At 39.1% G+C, this 19,071-nt stretch overlaps 1 protein-coding gene across 1 annotated transcript in view; it reads left to right on the plus strand.

Moving 5' to 3' along the window:
• hmcn2 (hemicentin 2) overlaps positions 1 to 19,071 on the plus strand; it is a 72,338-nt gene that overhangs the window by 38,682 nt on the left and 14,585 nt on the right. Inside the window, exons 26-57 of the mRNA XM_043247695.1 lie at positions 602 to 799; positions 1,085 to 1,215; positions 1,391 to 1,538; positions 1,699 to 1,825; positions 1,906 to 2,063; positions 8,457 to 8,735; positions 8,821 to 8,963; positions 9,482 to 9,632; positions 9,710 to 9,943; positions 10,228 to 10,341; positions 10,460 to 10,647; positions 10,811 to 10,907; positions 11,814 to 11,975; positions 12,063 to 12,176; positions 12,262 to 12,458; positions 13,207 to 13,288; positions 13,379 to 13,510; positions 13,592 to 13,735; positions 13,844 to 14,003; positions 14,501 to 14,625; positions 14,707 to 14,890; positions 14,984 to 15,081; positions 15,589 to 15,867; positions 16,238 to 16,431; positions 16,502 to 16,583; positions 16,909 to 17,045; positions 17,128 to 17,269; positions 17,745 to 17,889; positions 17,997 to 18,124; positions 18,234 to 18,390; positions 18,480 to 18,601; positions 18,848 to 19,012. Of these exons, the coding sequence (XP_043103630.1) occupies positions 602 to 799; positions 1,085 to 1,215; positions 1,391 to 1,538; positions 1,699 to 1,825; positions 1,906 to 2,063; positions 8,457 to 8,735; positions 8,821 to 8,963; positions 9,482 to 9,632; positions 9,710 to 9,943; positions 10,228 to 10,341; positions 10,460 to 10,647; positions 10,811 to 10,907; positions 11,814 to 11,975; positions 12,063 to 12,176; positions 12,262 to 12,458; positions 13,207 to 13,288; positions 13,379 to 13,510; positions 13,592 to 13,735; positions 13,844 to 14,003; positions 14,501 to 14,625; positions 14,707 to 14,890; positions 14,984 to 15,081; positions 15,589 to 15,867; positions 16,238 to 16,431; positions 16,502 to 16,583; positions 16,909 to 17,045; positions 17,128 to 17,269; positions 17,745 to 17,889; positions 17,997 to 18,124; positions 18,234 to 18,390; positions 18,480 to 18,601; positions 18,848 to 19,012 (4,917 nt within the window). The remainder of the gene's footprint in view (positions 1 to 601; positions 800 to 1,084; positions 1,216 to 1,390; positions 1,539 to 1,698; positions 1,826 to 1,905; positions 2,064 to 8,456; positions 8,736 to 8,820; positions 8,964 to 9,481; positions 9,633 to 9,709; positions 9,944 to 10,227; positions 10,342 to 10,459; positions 10,648 to 10,810; positions 10,908 to 11,813; positions 11,976 to 12,062; positions 12,177 to 12,261; positions 12,459 to 13,206; positions 13,289 to 13,378; positions 13,511 to 13,591; positions 13,736 to 13,843; positions 14,004 to 14,500; positions 14,626 to 14,706; positions 14,891 to 14,983; positions 15,082 to 15,588; positions 15,868 to 16,237; positions 16,432 to 16,501; positions 16,584 to 16,908; positions 17,046 to 17,127; positions 17,270 to 17,744; positions 17,890 to 17,996; positions 18,125 to 18,233; positions 18,391 to 18,479; positions 18,602 to 18,847; positions 19,013 to 19,071) is intronic.

The raw sequence follows: 19,071 nt of genomic DNA on the forward strand, positions 1-19,071 counted from the left end.
TTTTTATCCTTCCATCACTATACAGACTCTACATGTCGCATAGAGTTACATCTAAAGTGCTCTGGCTGAAACCAAACAGATAGCCTTTGAGTGGGTTTAAGAGGTGACTGTAAAACAAGTACAAGGTTACCCCCTGCCCCGTCACTTAAAGCTAACCTAGTAAAGTTCATCACACATCTGTTAAAGGGCTTTTGGAGGCTGATATAGGACCTCATTGGTGTGTTTGAACTACTCCCCTTGCTGCTGTCCTGAAGTCTCTTGACTTTTGTCTTTGAGCTATAAATCTGGTGTTCTTACGCTTGATCAGTTCTCTTCTGATATACTGTGTCTGGCATCTTCACTCGGTGCATTTCACCTTGAAGTACTGTTTGACAGGACATGGGCCGAGCCACTTCTGAGGAAAGAAATTTACTGGCATCCTCTTTGTTTCTGCTCTTTGTTGTCTCGCTTGTCAGATGGATTGATGTCTGGTCTTGTTCTTAAGCTCTGGTGAGCCGTGTGTTCATTGTGCGCAGGGAATTGTGATTCTGTCTTCTCTGATCGATGTCTTCTCTTTCACTCTTTCTCATTTGTTCTCTTGCTGTTGTCATTCCCTGGCTAGGGTCTCCTGCTCCTTGGGTGCGATGGTTCAAAAATGGCCTGGAGGTCCATATGGAGCGTTCGGAGCACGGTGTGTCTTTGGCTGAGAATGGCTCGCTGGTGATTGGCTCAGCTTCGGCCAGTCACAGTGGAGATTTTAAATGCGTCGCCACTAATGAAGCAGGATCGGTGGAAAGGAAGACCAGGCTAAAGGTCAATGGTGAGACTTTTGCAGCTAATAGCTTCATGATGCATTTGGTAATTGATGTCTATTTAGTCTAATATATAAAATGCATAATCCACATTTTTGGCTTACGAATTCTATAACAATAATGTGTTTACAAATTTGTATTTGTGATTCTTATTTCTGTTTTGTTCTGTTGTTTACAGTAGATAAGGCTTTTTATTGCTTGATTACATGCCTGATTAAATGAAAGCAAATTACGGTCAAGGTTTAGTGCTGGATTGAATTATGCTAAATGATTTCTTCTTTTCATAAATCTAGTTCCACCAGAGATTCAAGATGATGGGCAGCCTTTGAATCTAACGGTCACACTGAAGCAGCCCCTCACACTGGGATGCGATGCTTTCGGTATCCCAACCCCAACCATTACCTGGGCTAAAGACAACAGACCTGTAGGTTTCCTCACGCATGCTGATGATTCATAACTTTTTTTTATTTTACTTTCTTTACTACCTTTTTGACTCTCCTCCATTGTAATGGTAACATAGTGCCACCAAGTGGCCGTACAATTCACCTAAAATCTTGGCTGTTGCTCTTTGAAAACAATTACCTTCTCTGTGCTTCTAGGTATTGGAGACTCCAGGGGTGTATCTGCAGAACGGAAAAAGGCTTTTGAAGATTTACCGTGTTCAACATGATCACGCTGGCCACTTTTCCTGCACTGCCCAGAACTCTGCTGGGGAAGCAAGGAGGGAGTATATTATTGAAGTACAAGGTGAAATATAGATAGACAAGCTGTGCAATTTAAAATAACCATGAGATGTATGGAACAAAGGATAAATATTAAGCTTTGTTTTTGTATTTAGCCGGTAACGTTTGATACGAATTCCTTTAGTTTCTCGTTTATTCACATGTGCCGGTGTGTGTACATTTAGCTCCACCAGTAATTTCAGGCACCTCAGGAGTGCAGGAAATGATCGTCATGGCAGGGCAGGAAGTGGACATGCAGTGCAGAGTTAGTGGCCGCCCGCTGCCTACGGTGGAATGGAGTCATGATGGAGAGTGAGTCAAAGACGCACGTAATTACACGCTCCTGTCGTCCAGCTTCTGTGCTAATGTGTGCTCTTCGCAAACTCTCTCAGGGTTTTATCCCCTAGCGGAGACCCTCACGTGGAGTTTCTGGAGAAGGGGCAGGTGTTGAGGGTCAAGTCTGTCAGGCCAAGAGATCGTGGCCTGTATCAGTGTGTGGCCAGTAACAACGCTGGGACACAGACACGGCAGTTCAGACTGAACGTACAAGGTACAGTGGGAATCGTAAGGAAGTAAATAATTCTTACTATTACTGTTTCCTTTATTATTTAATTAATTCTAAGCCATATGTGTTTGGCTGAATAAAAAAAATAAAGTAATTATAAGAGTCATTAATTTGGGAAACACACTTCACGTTTTATGCTGTGTTGTTTTGTTGTTTTCTTCACTCAAGAATTATTATACTGGTTGTTCTCTATAGTTTTGATTCATTGAAAAGAACTGAGCAATTAGAGTCATTTGTTCAAAATATTGGACTATGCCGGTTAATTTTATATAGTAGTTTTGAAAGAACTGAATCAATATAATTATTTGTTCAAGAATCAAACTGCACTGGTTGTGCTCTATGGTTTTGTTTTACTAAAAAAATGAGTCATGGGGGGGGCGCTAGTGAGTTCCATATGGAGTAGACGTGTTTTTTTTTGTGCTCCTCATTTCCCTTAATAATAGTTAATTTGCATCAACAATCTTATCTTTAAAGTTTGCTAAATAGCATCGCAATCGGCATGACTAAACCAAAATCAAGGAAAGGAGACAAACCAACAGAGGATGCAGGTGAACAGGGCGCTTGTCAGTCGGACGACGCGCAGGCCGCGGCTAGCGTTACCGATCCTGTTAATCTCGCTGACATTATGGAGGCTATCAAGTCAATGAGCGGCTCCATGAATGAGAAGTTTGATTCTTTGGAATCTACGCTGTCTCAGACATTGGCCTCGCTGTCCGAAGTCACTTCGCGAGTTACAGAACTCGAAAAGGCTAGTGCAGATTACGAGGGCCGTATTTCCGAACTCGAGGCTCATTGTCGTGACTGGTTTCAAACGTGCAAATCTCTAACATCTAAACTGGATGACCTTGAAGGGCGCTCGCGGCGACAAAATATTAAGATCATCGGTCTGCCCGAAAAAGTGGAGGAGGGTCGCCCGACTCAGTTTGTTGCTGACTTTCTCGCAAATATTCTCGGCGTCAGTAACTTTCCTAAACCTCCGAAGATCGACCGAGCCCATCGTACGGGCCCGGTTGGTAACGCACAATCTCGCCCTCGGACGATGGTGGCCAGACTGCATCACTACCCGGATAAAGAGAAGATTCTTCGTCTCGCGCGGCTGTCTTCACCCCTGATGTACAACGGAGCGCGCATTCTCATTTTCCCCGACTTCACCTCCGAGGTTCTGAAGCAGCGCCAAGCTTTCAACGACGTGAGGAAAAGGCTCAAGGAGGCTAATGTTCGTCATGGGTTGCTCTTCCCTGCTCGCCTTCTCGTGACCCATAATTCAGCTAAACATGTTTTTGACTCCGTTGAGAAGGCCCAAGTTTTTGTTGACTCCATCACAGCTGAGGACAACTCTACGTAGTCTGCACTACTATGTGCTAGCAGGAAAAGGTCGGGCAAGACTTAATCTTGTTTTTGTTCTTCACCGCTTGCAGGTCTTGTTTATTTTTTCACAGCCGATGCTGATCAGTTCGATCAGCATATTTGTTATTTTTCATCTTATTGAGCGTAGTGTGACACAGTGCAGTCATAGTATTTTTATTTGACTCCGACAGACGTGTCTTTTTTTTCCGTTATAATTTACACGAGTTAAGGGATTTGAGGGCAGTTTAGGTATTCTTTTTTTTTTTTTCTTTCGTTTTGTGTTTGTAAAACTGCTGCTCTTTATGTCACTTTTTGGCTTCACCGCATATATGGGTTTTTTATTCCGCTTAGTTTGGGGAAGCGGCTGGGATAGGGTGGGGGGACGTGTTCTGTGTTTTACGTTGTTTTTTCTGTTTACCCTTCTTTTTTATCGGTGCGATTCAGTTACTGCAGTTAAATTTGTGTACATTGTGAAATGGCACATAATATAACTTCATCACAAGATGGCGGTGTCACTTTAGCGAGTTGGAATGTGCGCGGACTGAACGGTCAGGCGAAGCGAGCTAAAGTGTTTTCATATTTGCGCTCTATCTCCGCCGATATAATCTTTCTACAAGAGACCCACATTAAACATGGTGAACAGAACCGTTTGAAATGTAAATGGCTGTCCCAAGTTTTTCAATCGACTTTTTCATGTAGAGCTAGAGGTGTAGCAATACTATTTCGCAATTCTGTTATGTTTAAACACATATCCACATTAACGGACCCGAACGGTCGTTATGTTGTCGTCACTGGTCTAATTGCCTCTAAACATTTTACGTTTTTAAATCTTTATGCCCCTAATTACGACGACCCAGCCTTTTTCCGTAAGGTTTTTAATTTTCTACCGTCTCTTACTGATACTCACTTCATAATTGGTGGCGACTTTAACTGTATATTGGATCCACTTTTGGATAAATTTCCTGTTCGTTCTGACCCCTCCTTAACTGCACTTCAGTCATTAAACATCTTACCAAGTCATTGAACACTGTTGACATCTGGAGGCTACACCACCCTGTTGATAAGCAATTCTCTTTTTTTCTCATGTCCATAAATCATATTCTAGAATAGATTATTTCTTTATAGATTCAAACTAATACCTAATGTCTCTGCATCTAAATACCACAATATTCTGATCTCTGATCATTCTGCTGTTACAGTAACCTTTGACTTTGGCTGGGCAAAGCCAAGCTACAATTGGAGACTTAACACTTACCTCCTTTCAAATGTGAATTTTTGCCAGCATATTTCAGATTGTTTGACAGAATTTATTGAGTTTAATGATAAAGGTGATGTTTCTGACTCCATGTTATGGGAAACTCTCAAAGTAGTAATGAGAGGACATATCATTTCTTACGAGTCAACAGCAAAGAAACTTAGACAAAAACGCTTATTGGAGATAGATGCTCATCTTAGCCATTTGGAGAAATTATATAGGGATACTGCGGACTCGAGTGTTTTAAATGATATTATGTCACTTAAATATGAATATAATAAGATTACTTTGGATCAGGTGAATAAGACTTTGTTAAAAATTAAACAAAGACATTTTGAGATTGGGGATAAAACAGATAAACTATTAGCTCAACAATTAAGGGGTTCATATGCCAGCAGGTCAATTCATCATATTGCTGATAAAGATGGTAACATTTTGACTAATCCAAAAGACATTAATAATCGCTTTATGGAATTCTATGCTGATTTATACAAGTCCAAGACCTCTGTGTCTTCACAAACTATTGTAGACTTTCTTCATTCACTTCCCCTTCCAAAACTGAGTGAGGCTGATCAGGAAATGCTAAATGCCGACATTACTCTTCAAGAGATACTGGATGCGTTTAATGCCTTTCCCAATGGGAAGGCCCCTGGTCCTGACGGCTTTTGTATAGAATTTTATAAGAAATATGCTGGTAAAATTGCACCCCTTATGTTACGCATGTTTAATCATTCTTTTTACAAGCAGGAATTTCCTTCTTCTCTCTACTTCGCCAATATTTCTTTACTTCTTAAGAAAGGCAAGGATGAGACAAATGTGTCCTCTTATCGTCCAATCGCACTTCTTAATACTGATTTAAAAGTGTTCACCAAAATTTTAGCAACCAGATTAAACAAATGTATTTCAACTATTATTCATCCTGACCAGGTTGGCTTTGTCCCTAATAGATTCTCATTTTTCAATGTTAGACGTTTTCTTAATATAATCTATTCCAAGCAAAAATCTCTTTCTAAATTGGCAGTTATTGCATTAGATGCTGAAAAGGCTTTTGATCAAGTGGAGTGGAAATATATTCTAACTACTATTAAAGAATTTAATTTAGGAGATAGGTTTTCCTCGTGGGTCAGTATGTTGTACCATCATCCATGTGCATCGGTTTTAACTAACCTTGATAGATCGCCACAATTCGATTTGCATAGGGGCACACGACAGGGGTGCCCACTTTCACCCCTGCTGTTTGCTATTGCCATAGAACCTTTAGCAATTGCTATCAGAAATCATCCACAGATTCCGCCCTTAAGCATAGGTCAGGTAAATCATATCATATCTCTTTATGCCGATGACGTTCTTTTATACCTTTCAGATCCTGAGCACTCTGTTCCACCTTTGTTGGACCTACTAAATTCATTTAGTAACTTTTCAGGTTATTCTGTTAATTGGCAAAAAAGTGAATTTATGCCCATTGGCAAGAATATAGACCCAGTCTTCATGCAGAGTATACCATTTAAATTAGCTCCGGATATGTTGAAATATCTTGGTGTAACTGTCCCAAAGAATTCAAAGGATTTAGTTAAATTAAATTTTCTCACGCTATTAGACAGCTTGAAGCAGGATATAGAAAATGGAGATCACTCCCCATATCAATGATCGGTCGTATCAATGCGGTTAAAATGGTGAGCCTTCCAAGATTCTTATATCTTTTCAAAACATACCTGTTTTTCTACCCAAAACCTTTTTTAAAACTCTGGACTCCATTATCATGCCTTTCATATGGGGTTTTAAAAATGCTCGTATATCTAAGATTCATTTGCAGAAACCTAAACATTTGGGCGGTTTAGGTTTGCCTAATTTTCGCCAGTATTACTGGGCAGCGAATTGCAGAGTGTTACTGTATTGGCGGGATTCTTTTCCAGGCATTGTCCAAGCAGACACTCCCCCCTGGTTAGCAATAGAACAAAGTTCCTTCCATTCTTCTCTTTCTGCTTTGCTTTTTCAACTCCCTGTCTAATAAAGAGGTTCCCAAAAATAATTTAATCCTTAATAACTCAATTAGAATCTGGTATCAAATTAGGAAGGTGACTAACTTACCAAACACTTCCTTATTTTCTCCTATCTGTTATAATCATTCATTTAAACCCTCTCTTACAGATAAAGTTTTTAAGGAATGGCAAGATAAAGGAATTCTTAGTGTTAAAGATTTATACATTAGTAATTCTTTTGCCTCTTTCTCACAGCTCAGTGAGAGATTTAATCTTCCTTCTTCTCATTTTTTCAGATATCTTCAGGTCCGGAATTATGTTCGTTTAAATTTTTCAGATTTTGTAGTTTTGCCTTTAGTAAACAAAATTTTTGACTTATTTTCAAATCCCCAGATGCTAAGGGTTTAACCTCTTTGTTTGTTAATGCTTTTAAAGATGTAATTAACTTTTCCTCCTTTCATTTAAAAGCTGCTTGGGAAGAAGACCTAGGAATTCAAATTACAGAGTTTGATTGGGATAAATGTCTTTTATCTGTTTTTTCATGTTCTATAAATTCGAGGCACCAACTTATTCAGTACAAGGTTTTACACAGACTTCACTATTCTAAAACAAAGCTCAACAAATTCTATTCTTCTGTTTCTCCCATCTGTGATAAGTGTAAAGTTGCTGAGGGTACACTGGCACATCTTTTCTGGTTCTGTGTTAAAATTCAGAGTTTTTGGCTAGAAATATTTCAGTTTTTTGCCCAAGTCTATAACTGTGTTTTACTCCTGACCCAATGATAGCAATTTTTGGTTGGTCAGATTTGCTTGAGTCGCTCAGTCCAAAGGTACGGTCACCTATCCAATATGGCATTATTGTAGCTAAGAAAATTATTTTGCTTTTTGGAAGAAAAATGTTAGGCCTCTCTTCTCAGACTGGTTAACCGGACTTACTTCCACTCTACATCTTGAAAGAATCCGATATTCTATTTCTGGGAATGCTGAAAAATTTGATAGAATGTGGGACCCAGTGTTTACTTTTCTTTTGAGCTACAAGGACCAATGATGTTTTCATTTTTTTTTATGTTATTATTATTATTTTTTTAATATGATTATTGTAATTTATTTTTGGTAGGATATGCTGGTCTTGTACACCGCCATTCTCCCTTTTTGTCTTATTTTTGTGCTTCATTTTGCATATTGCACCAATGTTTCTCTGGTTTTGAAGGGTTTGTCTGTTTGTTATTGTTTGTCTTTGTCTGCAAAAACCATAATAAAAATAATAATCTAAAAAATGAGTCATAAAAGTAATATTTTGAATGATAAGACAAAAAAAGAATAATGAGATAAAAAAGAAGGAAAAAAGACTCTTATGACTGGTTTTGTGATCACATTTGGAAATCAAACACTACTAGTAGCAATGTATGTTTTTGATTCACTAAAAGAGTTATTAGATATTAGAGTCATAAGAGTTATTAGATATCCGACTATGTTGGTTCTGTATGTATTTGATTTACTAAAAAGTGACGTTTGTCTTTTCTTATATATTGGGCCTTGTCCATTTCTCCGTCGTTTGACGATGTATACACTGTAGATGATGAGATTTGCAAAGCCTTTGCAATTTGACTTTGATGAACATTATTTTTAAAGTATTCCACAATCTCACTCTTTCACAGACTGGAGAGCCCCTGCTCATCTTTCTTCTGAAACACTCTGCCTATCTAAGACTTCCCTTTTATGGCTAACCATGTTAAAGATCTGATATCAAGTAACTTAATGAATTGTCAGATGTTCTGAATTCTCCGTCTTTTCACAGCTGCTCCCATGATTCGTGATGCCGGTGAGAATTCAGAGGTGACTGTCGTTCTGGGCTTCCCTGCTGTTCTTCACTGTGAAGTTGAGGGGATCCCACTTCCCACTATCACCTGGCTAAAGGACAACCAGCCCATTGTGTCCAGCCCTCAGCTCACGTATACTCAGAGTGGACAGTCTTTGCGTGTGGCTGCGGCCCGTGGAGAGGATGCAGGCACCTACACCTGCCGAGCAACCAACCCCGCTGGAACAGCGCACAGGCAACACACACTGAGAATTATGGGTAGGTGTGCGAGGTAAAGAGATGCTACAATGCTAAAGGTTGTTTGTTCTTGATTAATAAGATTAATCCTGTGCCATTTCCTCAGTACCTCCACAGATTGAGGGGGATTCTAAGACTCTCAGCTTTGGCAGAAGAGAAGAGAAAGTGAGAATTAATGGGACATTGACTTTGTCATGCCTGGCCAAAGGCTTTCCAGAGCCTGTCACACAATGGTTTAAAGATGGACAGGTCTGTATATCTGTTTTATGTCTCTTTATAGTTGTCCCATAGTTATGCATGGATATGCGTGCCATATTGCTTTTTATGCAACAGTTAATGAATGAAAAGAAGATAATATTTAGTCACGTACATTTTAAACATTGTTAATGTGTGTGTTGTTCCTCCAAAGGAAATATATTCAAATGAAGCAAAAGCATGACCAAGGCACTGAACAACGTGTAGTCTATTTTCAAATGTATTGGTTGAATGAATGATTCAACGACTTAATGATTAATGTAGTCACTTGTTTCATTCCTGGATTAATCAGTGTGTTTGAATACATGCAATTAAGTTAAATTCAATTCAATTCAATTAAAATAATAAAAATATATTTTTTTAATGGACCAATAATTTAAGGAATGAAACTCGAAATGAAAACGAAAGCAAGGGACACAGCAGCTCATGTTCAGGAAGGAACTGGGCCTGAAATCATCTTTTCTAATTATCTTTTGAGGAGTAATGAATGAAACAGTCATGCTATTCCACAGCTATTAAATGGGAATACACACACCGGTCTGAGAGTGAACAGTCACATGCTCCTCATCGAGAATGCCATGCTGACTCATGAGGGCCAGTACACGTGTGTGGTTACCAATTCTGCTGGAGAGGACAAGAGAGACTTCCACCTGATTATACAAGGTCAGTGCAAATTATGCAGGCATTAACTTCAGTTAATATGTAGATATTAATGATTGTTTTTTTAACAACCTCCTCAGTGCCTCCAATCTTTCACCGGGTAATAAATGGTGCTGCTGGTTTCTCGCTGGGGGAGAGAGAGGGGGATGAAGAGGATCCTGACGGCACTGAAGGCATGGTTGAAAGGCGAGAGGTGGTCCTGGGACACTCCATCAGTCTGTCCTGTGAAAGCAATGCTATTCCTCCTCCTCGACTCAGCTGGTACAGACAAGGCAGGCAACTTACCAGCTCAGATGGAGCTGTGTTGTTACCTGGTGAGTGGGGTGAAGCATTCCTTTGGTGTCATGAGTCAGTAAATAAGCCTTATTAAACAGTAATATTGTGAAATATTGTTACAATTTGAAATAGCTGTTTATTGTTTTACATATTTTAATTTATCTTAGAATGTAAGTTATTCTTGTGATAGCAAAACTGAATTTTTTTGCATCACTACTCCAGTCTTTAGTGTTACATAATTTTGGTATGCTTATTTTGTTGCTCAGGAAGCAATATTTATTATTATTTTGAAATGAAAATTTTTTTGTGTGTTTTTCTTCAGGAGGTAACGTCCTTCAGATCGCACGGGTTCAGCTTGCGGATGCTGGGAAATACACCTGCCAGGCTGTGAATGAAGCTGGAGAGGACAAAATGCACTATGACCTGGAGGTGTTGGGTAAGGAAGCAGATCAAACAGGCAGATCCCTTTGTCTTTCAGATTAATCAACTGTATTTAGCTTTTTTAATACTGAGCATAATTTGCATAAACCTTACTAACTGTACATTTTACGCAGTTCCTCCTCTGATTGATGGCCAGACTGATGAGTTCATGCAGGACGTGGATGCTGTGGTGAACTCGACTATATCACTGCGCTGTGATGTCACAGGAAACCCCACTCCATCTGTATCTTGGCTAAAGGATGGTCTGCCCCTGTACAGCGGTCCTGAACATCAGATATTAGAGGATGGAAAACTGATGGAGGTGATGGCCATGAGCCCAGATTTTACCCCATTTCTCTGCCAATTAAGCATGATTTGTAGGTTATCATTGATTTATATTACAAGGCTGATACAAAGATTTTGCTTATTTGAGAGGACAAAATGAAGTGCCATGCCTTGTATAACTCCGCTGTGTGTCCCTATAGATACTGAATGTGCAGGTGTCAGATGCGGCCAGTTATCAGTGTGTGGCAGAGAATAAGGCTGGAGCTGTCGAGAGACTCTACAGCTTGTCTGTTCAAGGTACGAGCAATTCTTCAACAACCATGGAAAACCAGGACGCATCAGGGAATTGTGTTTATCAGCCCTGATAATGTTGTGAAAATTATGAAAAACTTGTGCAAAAAAAGTATTAATTGAAGTTTCATTAAAGATGAATAGTTATGTTATACTCTTAAATATGTTTAATAGACTAAATTATGGCAAGATTGAGGAAAAAAGAACTTGCTCTTTTAAGCCATAGTAGTGTGTAGTGTTAAATAATTTCTGTTCTTATTTCTAACAAATGGTCAAAAATTTGACAGGTCAGTCTGAAAGATGAATTTGTGAATCATTTGGGATTGGAAAAGTAAAGTAAAATCCTTATACAGAACGATTTCTTTGGATTTGTAACAATAAAGTGTATTTATTATTATGTACACTACCTTTCAAAGGTTTAGGGTCTTTAAAGATAAAAAAAAAAAAAAAAAAGTATTACATTATTTTAATGCATTAATAATAAATAGATTAAAAAGTGACTGTAAAACAAAAATTTATAATAATACAATATATTTAAATTTCAAATAAATGCTTTTCTTGTAAATATTCTATTCAGCAAAAAAAAAAAAAAAAAAAAAAAAAGAATATATATATATACAGTATATAAAAGCAATACAGCTATTTTCAGCATTGATAAAAATGTAATCACCATATTAGAATGATTTCTGATAGATCATCTCACACTAAAGACTGTAGTAATGATGCTGAAAATTCTGGAATAAATGACTTTTTAAAATATATTACACTATATTTTAAATTATAAGATGCTTTTATATTATATCAATATATTATATTATATTATAGCTGCATAGTTGTCAGATAAACAAGCACAGGAGCACTAATTAGCTATTTGTCTACTACACTGTTAATACAGCATGTATTTTGTTTTAGTTCCACCAAGGATTGTGGGTCGCCGAGAGGAGGATATGAGTGTGGTGGAGGGTCACATGATCTCTTTGCTGTGTGACGTGCAGGCATACCCACCTGCTGACATCATCTGGACCAAAGATGGGCAGGTGCTGGAGTTCAGCACTGGCATCCACATCCTGCCAGGTGATGTGTAGTCTAAATGTAACCCTCTGCATCCATCAGTGATGCTTTGTGAAGCACGTATGTAATGTGCCACCATCTTGTTCAAAGGTGGTCAGATGCTGCAGCTTCCCAGGGCTGGACAGCAGGATGCCGGCCAATATGTCTGTACAGCCACAAACTCAGCTGGACAAGACCAAAAGAGCATTCTCCTTACAGTCTACGGTTAGAGGAATATGGGAGTTTTTTGTTAATTAATTGCTTTAGTTCATTAATATAGAATACATTTTTTTGATTTGGCCCTTTCTAGCTCTGCCTTCACTGGTGCCACGTCTTGAATCAGAGTCAGAGGTTATGACACCTCAAGTTGGGTCATCACTTATTCTGCGCTGTGAAGCCAACGGCACCCCTCAGCCAGAGGTCACTTGGTATCGTAATGGACTTCAGCTGGCTGCTGGGAATGGTTTGAGGATAGAGCGCCAGCAACTTGAGATAGTTGGGGTTCAGGTAAGACAACTTTAAAGTGTAGTTACATAGCATATTCCCCATTGTTCAAGTTTTAATAAAAAAAATGATCAAAAGCAATTGTAATGACCACTGAATCAGCATATTAGAATGATTTCTGAAGGATCGTGTGACACTGATGAAGTAATGATAATGAAAATTCAGCTCTGCATTTCATCAGTAAATTACATTTTTAAAATACATTAACATTAGTGCTGGCAAATGTTTAATCCAAAATAAATGTTTTTGTTTACATAATATATGTGTGTGTACTTGGTATATTTATTATGTATATATAAATACACATCCATGCATGTATATATTTAGGAAAAACATTTTACATAAATATATTAAATATATTTATATGTGATGTAAATTATATGTATATAAATACACATGTAAATGCATGTAAATATATTCAAAATATGATCTGTATGTGTGTGTGTATATATGCATACATAATGAATTTACACAATACAAAAATATATTATGTAAACAAAAACTTTTGTTTTGGATGTAATTAATCACGATTAATTATTTGACAACACTAATTACAATACAAAACAGTAAAATTTTGTAATAATATTTGTTCAGTATTTTTTGATTTAATAAATGCCACCTGGGGGAGCATGAAAAACAAACATGAATTTAAACTTTTGAACAATAGTGTAACTGTATAAATAGTCTAAATGTATAAATAAGCAGTTTTTCTATTTATTGCTTTGTTGACATGGTTTCTGACTGACCCTAGGTGGCCGATGGTGGGGTGTACACCTGCAAGGTGTCAAACATTGCAGGTCAAGTAGATCGCACCTTCAGAGTGACAGTCCATGGTGAGTCTTAAAAACACAGCGCGACTGAAACATTTATGTTTTGTAACGGTTACAGGTGCAGTAAGCAATTTTGCTGTCTTTCACTTTTAGTGCCTCCAGTGATGGAGGGCCCTCTTCATGAGACCCTCACTCAAAACATGGGCTCACACATCACCCTCATCTGTGAGGCCTCTGGCATACCTGTACCCAACATTGCTTGGCTGAAAGACGGTTCTCCTATTGGTCAGTTAAATGCCGCACACCTTGGGATTTTAGTGTGAATGTGTTTTTTACCTATGTTTCTGAATTTTGTTGTTTATGTAGAAAGCAGTTTGCAGTGGAACTGGTCAGCGAGAGGAAACAGACTGGAGTTAGGCCCTCTGCAGCTCTCTCATGCTGGCACTTACACCTGCATCGCTAAAAACAGTGAGGGGCAGACCCAGAAGGACTACTCACTCACTATATTTGGTAAATCTGCACATCTCTGTACCAGATCATTTCATCTTGTCTCTTGCTTTACACTTTGTGTGATTTACTCAATACTCTGAATAACCTAAATCCATTTGACTCCATCAGCGTCGCCCACCATTATAGATTCTGGCCACCCGTCAGAGGTCAGTGCTTCTGTTGGGGAGGAACTGACTCTTGAATGCCGGGTGATGGGTACACCTACTCCCAAAGTGAGCTGGCTGAAGAACGGAAATAATCTTGAGAATGGAAACACAGAGCATATGGAGTAAGACTCAACAAGTTTCTTTCTTTTTAAATATTTATACTACTAGTACTAGTACTACTTCTACTAATATAACTTTAACGTAATATAATAAAATATATTGTAATATAATACAAAAATATTTAGGCACAGAGCAAATAAAGTAAACCCTCACACATATTCATAATTTTTTTTTCTAAAAAATCACGAAAAGAGGGAATCTTCATACAGACTTAAATTCATACATCTTTCCAATCAGTTGTTTTACTTAGAATATTATTTGTAATTAAACTGTATTAAAAATCAGTAGTGGCACTGACCCAACTGCATAAATATATATATATATATATATATGTGTGTGTGTGTGTGTGTGTGTGTGTGTGTGTGTGTGTGTGTGTGTGTATTTTTTTTTTTTTTCAATTTCTGTTATAACAGTACTTAACAAAGAAAAGCTTGTTTATAGTTTATAGTTGCACTATCTTATGTACTTGTGCGTGTATTTATATACATGTGTATTACAGAATCTCTCCAGATGGGAGCACACTCACACTTCTGAATATCAGGCCAGAAGACTCAGGAACATACACGTGCTTGGCTGTCAGCTCCGCTGGCCAAGAGAGCAAGATTTATACCTTGTTTGTACTGAGTAAGAGCAGCTTTCTTTCTTTAATGTTTTAGCAAGTACAGTACAAACTTGTTAATAATTTCTATGCTTTTTGCACTGCAGTTCCTCCCTCCATAAGCGGAGAGACCAGCGTCCCCCGTGAGGTGCACACCACTCAGCACAGTGTGGTCACACTGGAGTGCAAAGCCACTGGGACTCCTCTACCTCAAATCAGCTGGCTGAGGGACGGTCATCCTTTACTCCTGTCACCCCGTGTCCGCCTGCTTTCTGCAGATACCGTTCTTAGGTCTGTTGTGCACCCACAGACGCATCACTCATATTTCTGATATTATAGATATAACATTAGATTGACTGTGTCCTGTATTCTGTGTCTGAACAGGATTACACCGGTGCAGCTGTCTGATGCTGGCATTTATACTTGTGTGGCTCGTAGCCGAGCTGGAACAGCTGAACTCAACTTTGACCTCCTTGTGCAAGGTACAGTAGATTTTTTAATTGATTGATTAAAGGTGCTCTATGTAGTATTTTGACTGTACTAAAGCATAAAAATACTATAATATGTTTGCGGATATTTAAGAAACATGCAAAGTTAACATACTTGTTTATCTGAAAAGCAATGCTACAGTCAATTATTCTCCTTTGGAAATGCGTTCCGGCCCAGAATGTCGGCTTCTGTTTTGGTCTGTGAAACCCGCCCACTGCCAGTTTACCCAATCGGGTTTCGGAACCCTGGGTTTCCAGTTGGCAGGAAACACAGCGTAGTTCATTTCAGTCATAAACACAGCGTAGTTCATTTCAATCATGAAAGATAGCAAAAATGACAAAAATATGTCAAGTCTGAGTCGGAGGGGCTGGGTGAAAAAAAGGCCTCCAATATTTTGAATTTGGACTGCAATACCTAGTTCAACCACTCTGGGTCAATCCTACATATAGCACCTTTAATGTAAGCAACAATTAATTTTAACCATTTGTCATCCTCATTAGCTCCGCCTGCAGTTGAGCGCACAGAGCCGACTGAGCAGGTGGCCGTGGTCCAGGGCTCTTCGGTAACACTGACCTGTGAAGCTCGCGGTGTGCCTCCTCCAACTCTATCATGGCTGAAAGATGGCCAACCGCTTTCACTGCACCGTAATCTTCTGCTGGATGGACAGGAAACCCGCTTCCTGCTCTCTGATGTGGGTCCCAGTGACGGTGGCCTCTACAGCTGTGTGGCGAGCAACCAGGCAGGAAGCAGTACCAAGACTTTCAACCTGACCGTGCTAGGTATTTGCAGTTGATAGCAATGTAAACATGAGAAGTGAAGAAATTCAAGTTTTGAGCCCCTAAAGGGATATTGTTATGGTTACAAAGAAAAGACAGGGATTAAAAAAAATATAAATTTTTTTGTCTCGCAAACATTTTGTGTTCCCCTGCCACATTTGTGCTTGAAGTGCAACATTTGCATTGGGTCACAGACATTTTGCGATGGAAATCAGTGCTTTTATGAGTGAAGGCAAAGTTTGTTGAGGGGACGCAATACTTTTGTATGAGAATGCAAATATTTCATGAGAAGGCTGACTTTTTGGTTTTTTGTTTGATATAAGGATTTAAATCTGATATAAGTAATACACTGAGGATGTATGTTCCTTAATAGAGCCCCCCAAGATCTCTGGTTCTTCATCCCCTGACGAGCAGCTGGTTGCAGTGGACAGTGTGCTGGAGCTGGAGTGTATCGCGACCGGTCTTCCCCCTCCAACCCTCAGCTGGCTGAAAGATGGGCGTCCACTACAAGACAGCGTGGCAGTCATAGAAAGAGACGGGCAGCTGCTCAGAATCAACAAAGTTCAGGTGCTTATTCAAATGAAGGTGTTAAGTTTTCTTTATGGCTTTGTGGTCACCCTTGTATGTTTTGAAACAGGTGGAGGACGCAGGTCTGTATACCTGTATTGCTAGTAGCCCAGCAGGAGAGGATGGTAGAAACCATTGGGTGCGCGTTCAGCGTGAGTATATGTGTGACAGGAAATACTGTTACAGAAGTTTTTAATTTAATGGTGTTCTTTTGAATTTTTTATTCATCAAAGAATCTTGGAAAATATATATAGTATATATCGTAGTTTCCACAAAGTATCACGCAGAACAAATGCTTTCATCATTGATAATAATAAGAAATGTTTCTTCAGCAACTAACAATACATATTTCTGAAGTATCATGTCAGATCACATGAATAAATTGCATTTTAAAATACGTAGTAAAATAGATAACACTGAAAAAATCTCACATGGCCACAGCCATAACAGATGAATGATTTGTCCCATCACTTTCAGTTCCACCCACTCTTCTTGGCTCTAATGACATCAGAACTGTATCAGTTCCAGCTAAAGGTCACCTGACACTGGAATGTCAAACTGACAGCGACCCTCCACCAGAGATTGAGTGGTACAAGAATGATATCAAATTACAGGTAAGCTGCTCAGCATACTATTTGTAACTTTTTTCATTCACATATCACAATCACATCGTTCTGCCTTTTCTGTCTCTCTCAGCTGGGAGGTCGTATTCAGTCCATTGCTGGTGGGCAATATTTGGAAATTCAAGATGTCCGAACCCAAGATAGTGGACAGTACAGCTGTGTGGTCACCAACATTGCTGGCAGCACCAGTCTGTTTTTCACTGTAGAGATTCTCTGTAAGTTTGTGTCACTATCATATCACTTGTGTGACTTTCTTGTGTGGAACTCCATATATGCATATAAATATATGCGGTTGGTAAGATTTTTTATGTCATCGAAAGAAGTCTGAATCATAAGCTAAAGTTGGCTGATCTGAAGCCAAAACAAACAGATTAACGTTATTCTGAAGAGGGCAGTTTTCCATTGCTTATCATGGGCATATATTTAGATAGCACGAATAGTGTACCTTGTTTACATTTAGATAAGCGACCGCAGCCCAACTGTTTGCACACCTGTCCATATGACAGACTGTCGTCCTACTCCTCTCCTTTAGTAACTTAGTTCTCTGTTCTCTGCACTGATTTCTAGTTGTGTCCACAATTGTGTCTTTTCTGCTTGCTACAGTAAATCCATATTTACCCCCAAACATTTGAACCTTTAATGAACAGTAACAAAAACATTTATTTTTATGTTATTTTTATGTTCATTCAGTGCCACCGGTCATCAGAGAGGGCAGCTCACTGATCGTAGCCCATGTCAATCAGGATGCAGTGCTGCCGTGTGAGGTGGAGGGGGGTCCTTCCTCATCTGTCCTGTGGAGGAAAGATGGCGGTCCAGTCCCACTTCACCATGGCAGGTAAGTTTAAACCCCAAGCAATTAAATAAACAGCTGCTTTAATCCTTTACTGAATTTTCTGGATACTAAAGTGCCACCAACTAAATACAGTCTGTGCTTCCTCAAAGATTTACCTTGCTATCAGAAGGCTCTTTGCGCATTGCGTCAGTGCAGCTGTCCGACGCCGGGCGTTACTACTGCAGTGTATCAAATCAAGCGGGATCAGACCACCGCGGCATGGACCTTAAAGTTTATGGTACTGTAAAACACTTGCGCTAAAGAAGCACAAAGACTTTTTCACCAACCTCCTAAAGTTCAGACTGGTTACCAGGCTAATTCTTTTCTATCCTTATTTATCCTTTTAGTTGGGCCTTCGATCAGCCCTGGCCCCTTTAATGTGACGGTGGTCACAGGTCAGAGAGCAGTGTTGAGTTGTGAGAGCACTGGCATACCTGCTCCTCAAGTGAGTTGGAAAAGGAACGGCTCACCCCTCAACGTGGATCTTCAGTCTGGCGCTTACAGGTTTGAAGCAATATTTGAATTGTAGTAATATATAATAATAATATAATATATACAGCTGTAATTTTAAGATTAGTATTTTTATTTTAAAGGTTAATGTCTTCTGGCTCTCTGATCATTACTTCACCGTCTGTTGAGGATGAGGGCTACTTTGAGTGCACAGTGACCAATGAGGTTGGAGAAGAGCGAAGGGTCATAGAGGTCATTCTGCAAGGTACTGTGTAACAGATATGTGTCTAATAAGAGATATAAATGGCGCGCTATAGTATAGTAAAATAACAGGTTGGAGACTTCTTTCGAATTTACGAATCTATTTTCGTTTAAATATTTAAAAAAGGGCCATTTGTTAAGAGGAAAAGGTCCAAATGTCCAAATGTTTTTGCAGGTAGCATATACTGTAGTATAATGCCAACTCATACTGTGAATATTCATGAATAATTTTTAATTGTTTTTTTTTCAGTTCCTCCTGTAATTAAAGATGATGTCAGCAGTGTTACAGCTGTAAAAATGTCCCCTGTCATATTGCCATGTCATGCAACGGGACGTCCAGAGCCTGTCATCAGCTGGAACAAGAACTGGATGCAGCTTGGTGCTCGAGGGGGCAGTTACCGTGTGCTGCCTACAGGTGAATCCCTATAGGGATCTGTTACATTTAATCTATAAAGTTTTACAATACACAGTTCT

Source organism: Puntigrus tetrazona, chromosome 8 (genome assembly GCF_018831695.1).
Source record: "Puntigrus tetrazona isolate hp1 chromosome 8, ASM1883169v1, whole genome shotgun sequence".
Lineage (NCBI taxonomy): Eukaryota > Metazoa > Chordata > Actinopteri > Cypriniformes > Cyprinidae > Puntigrus > Puntigrus tetrazona.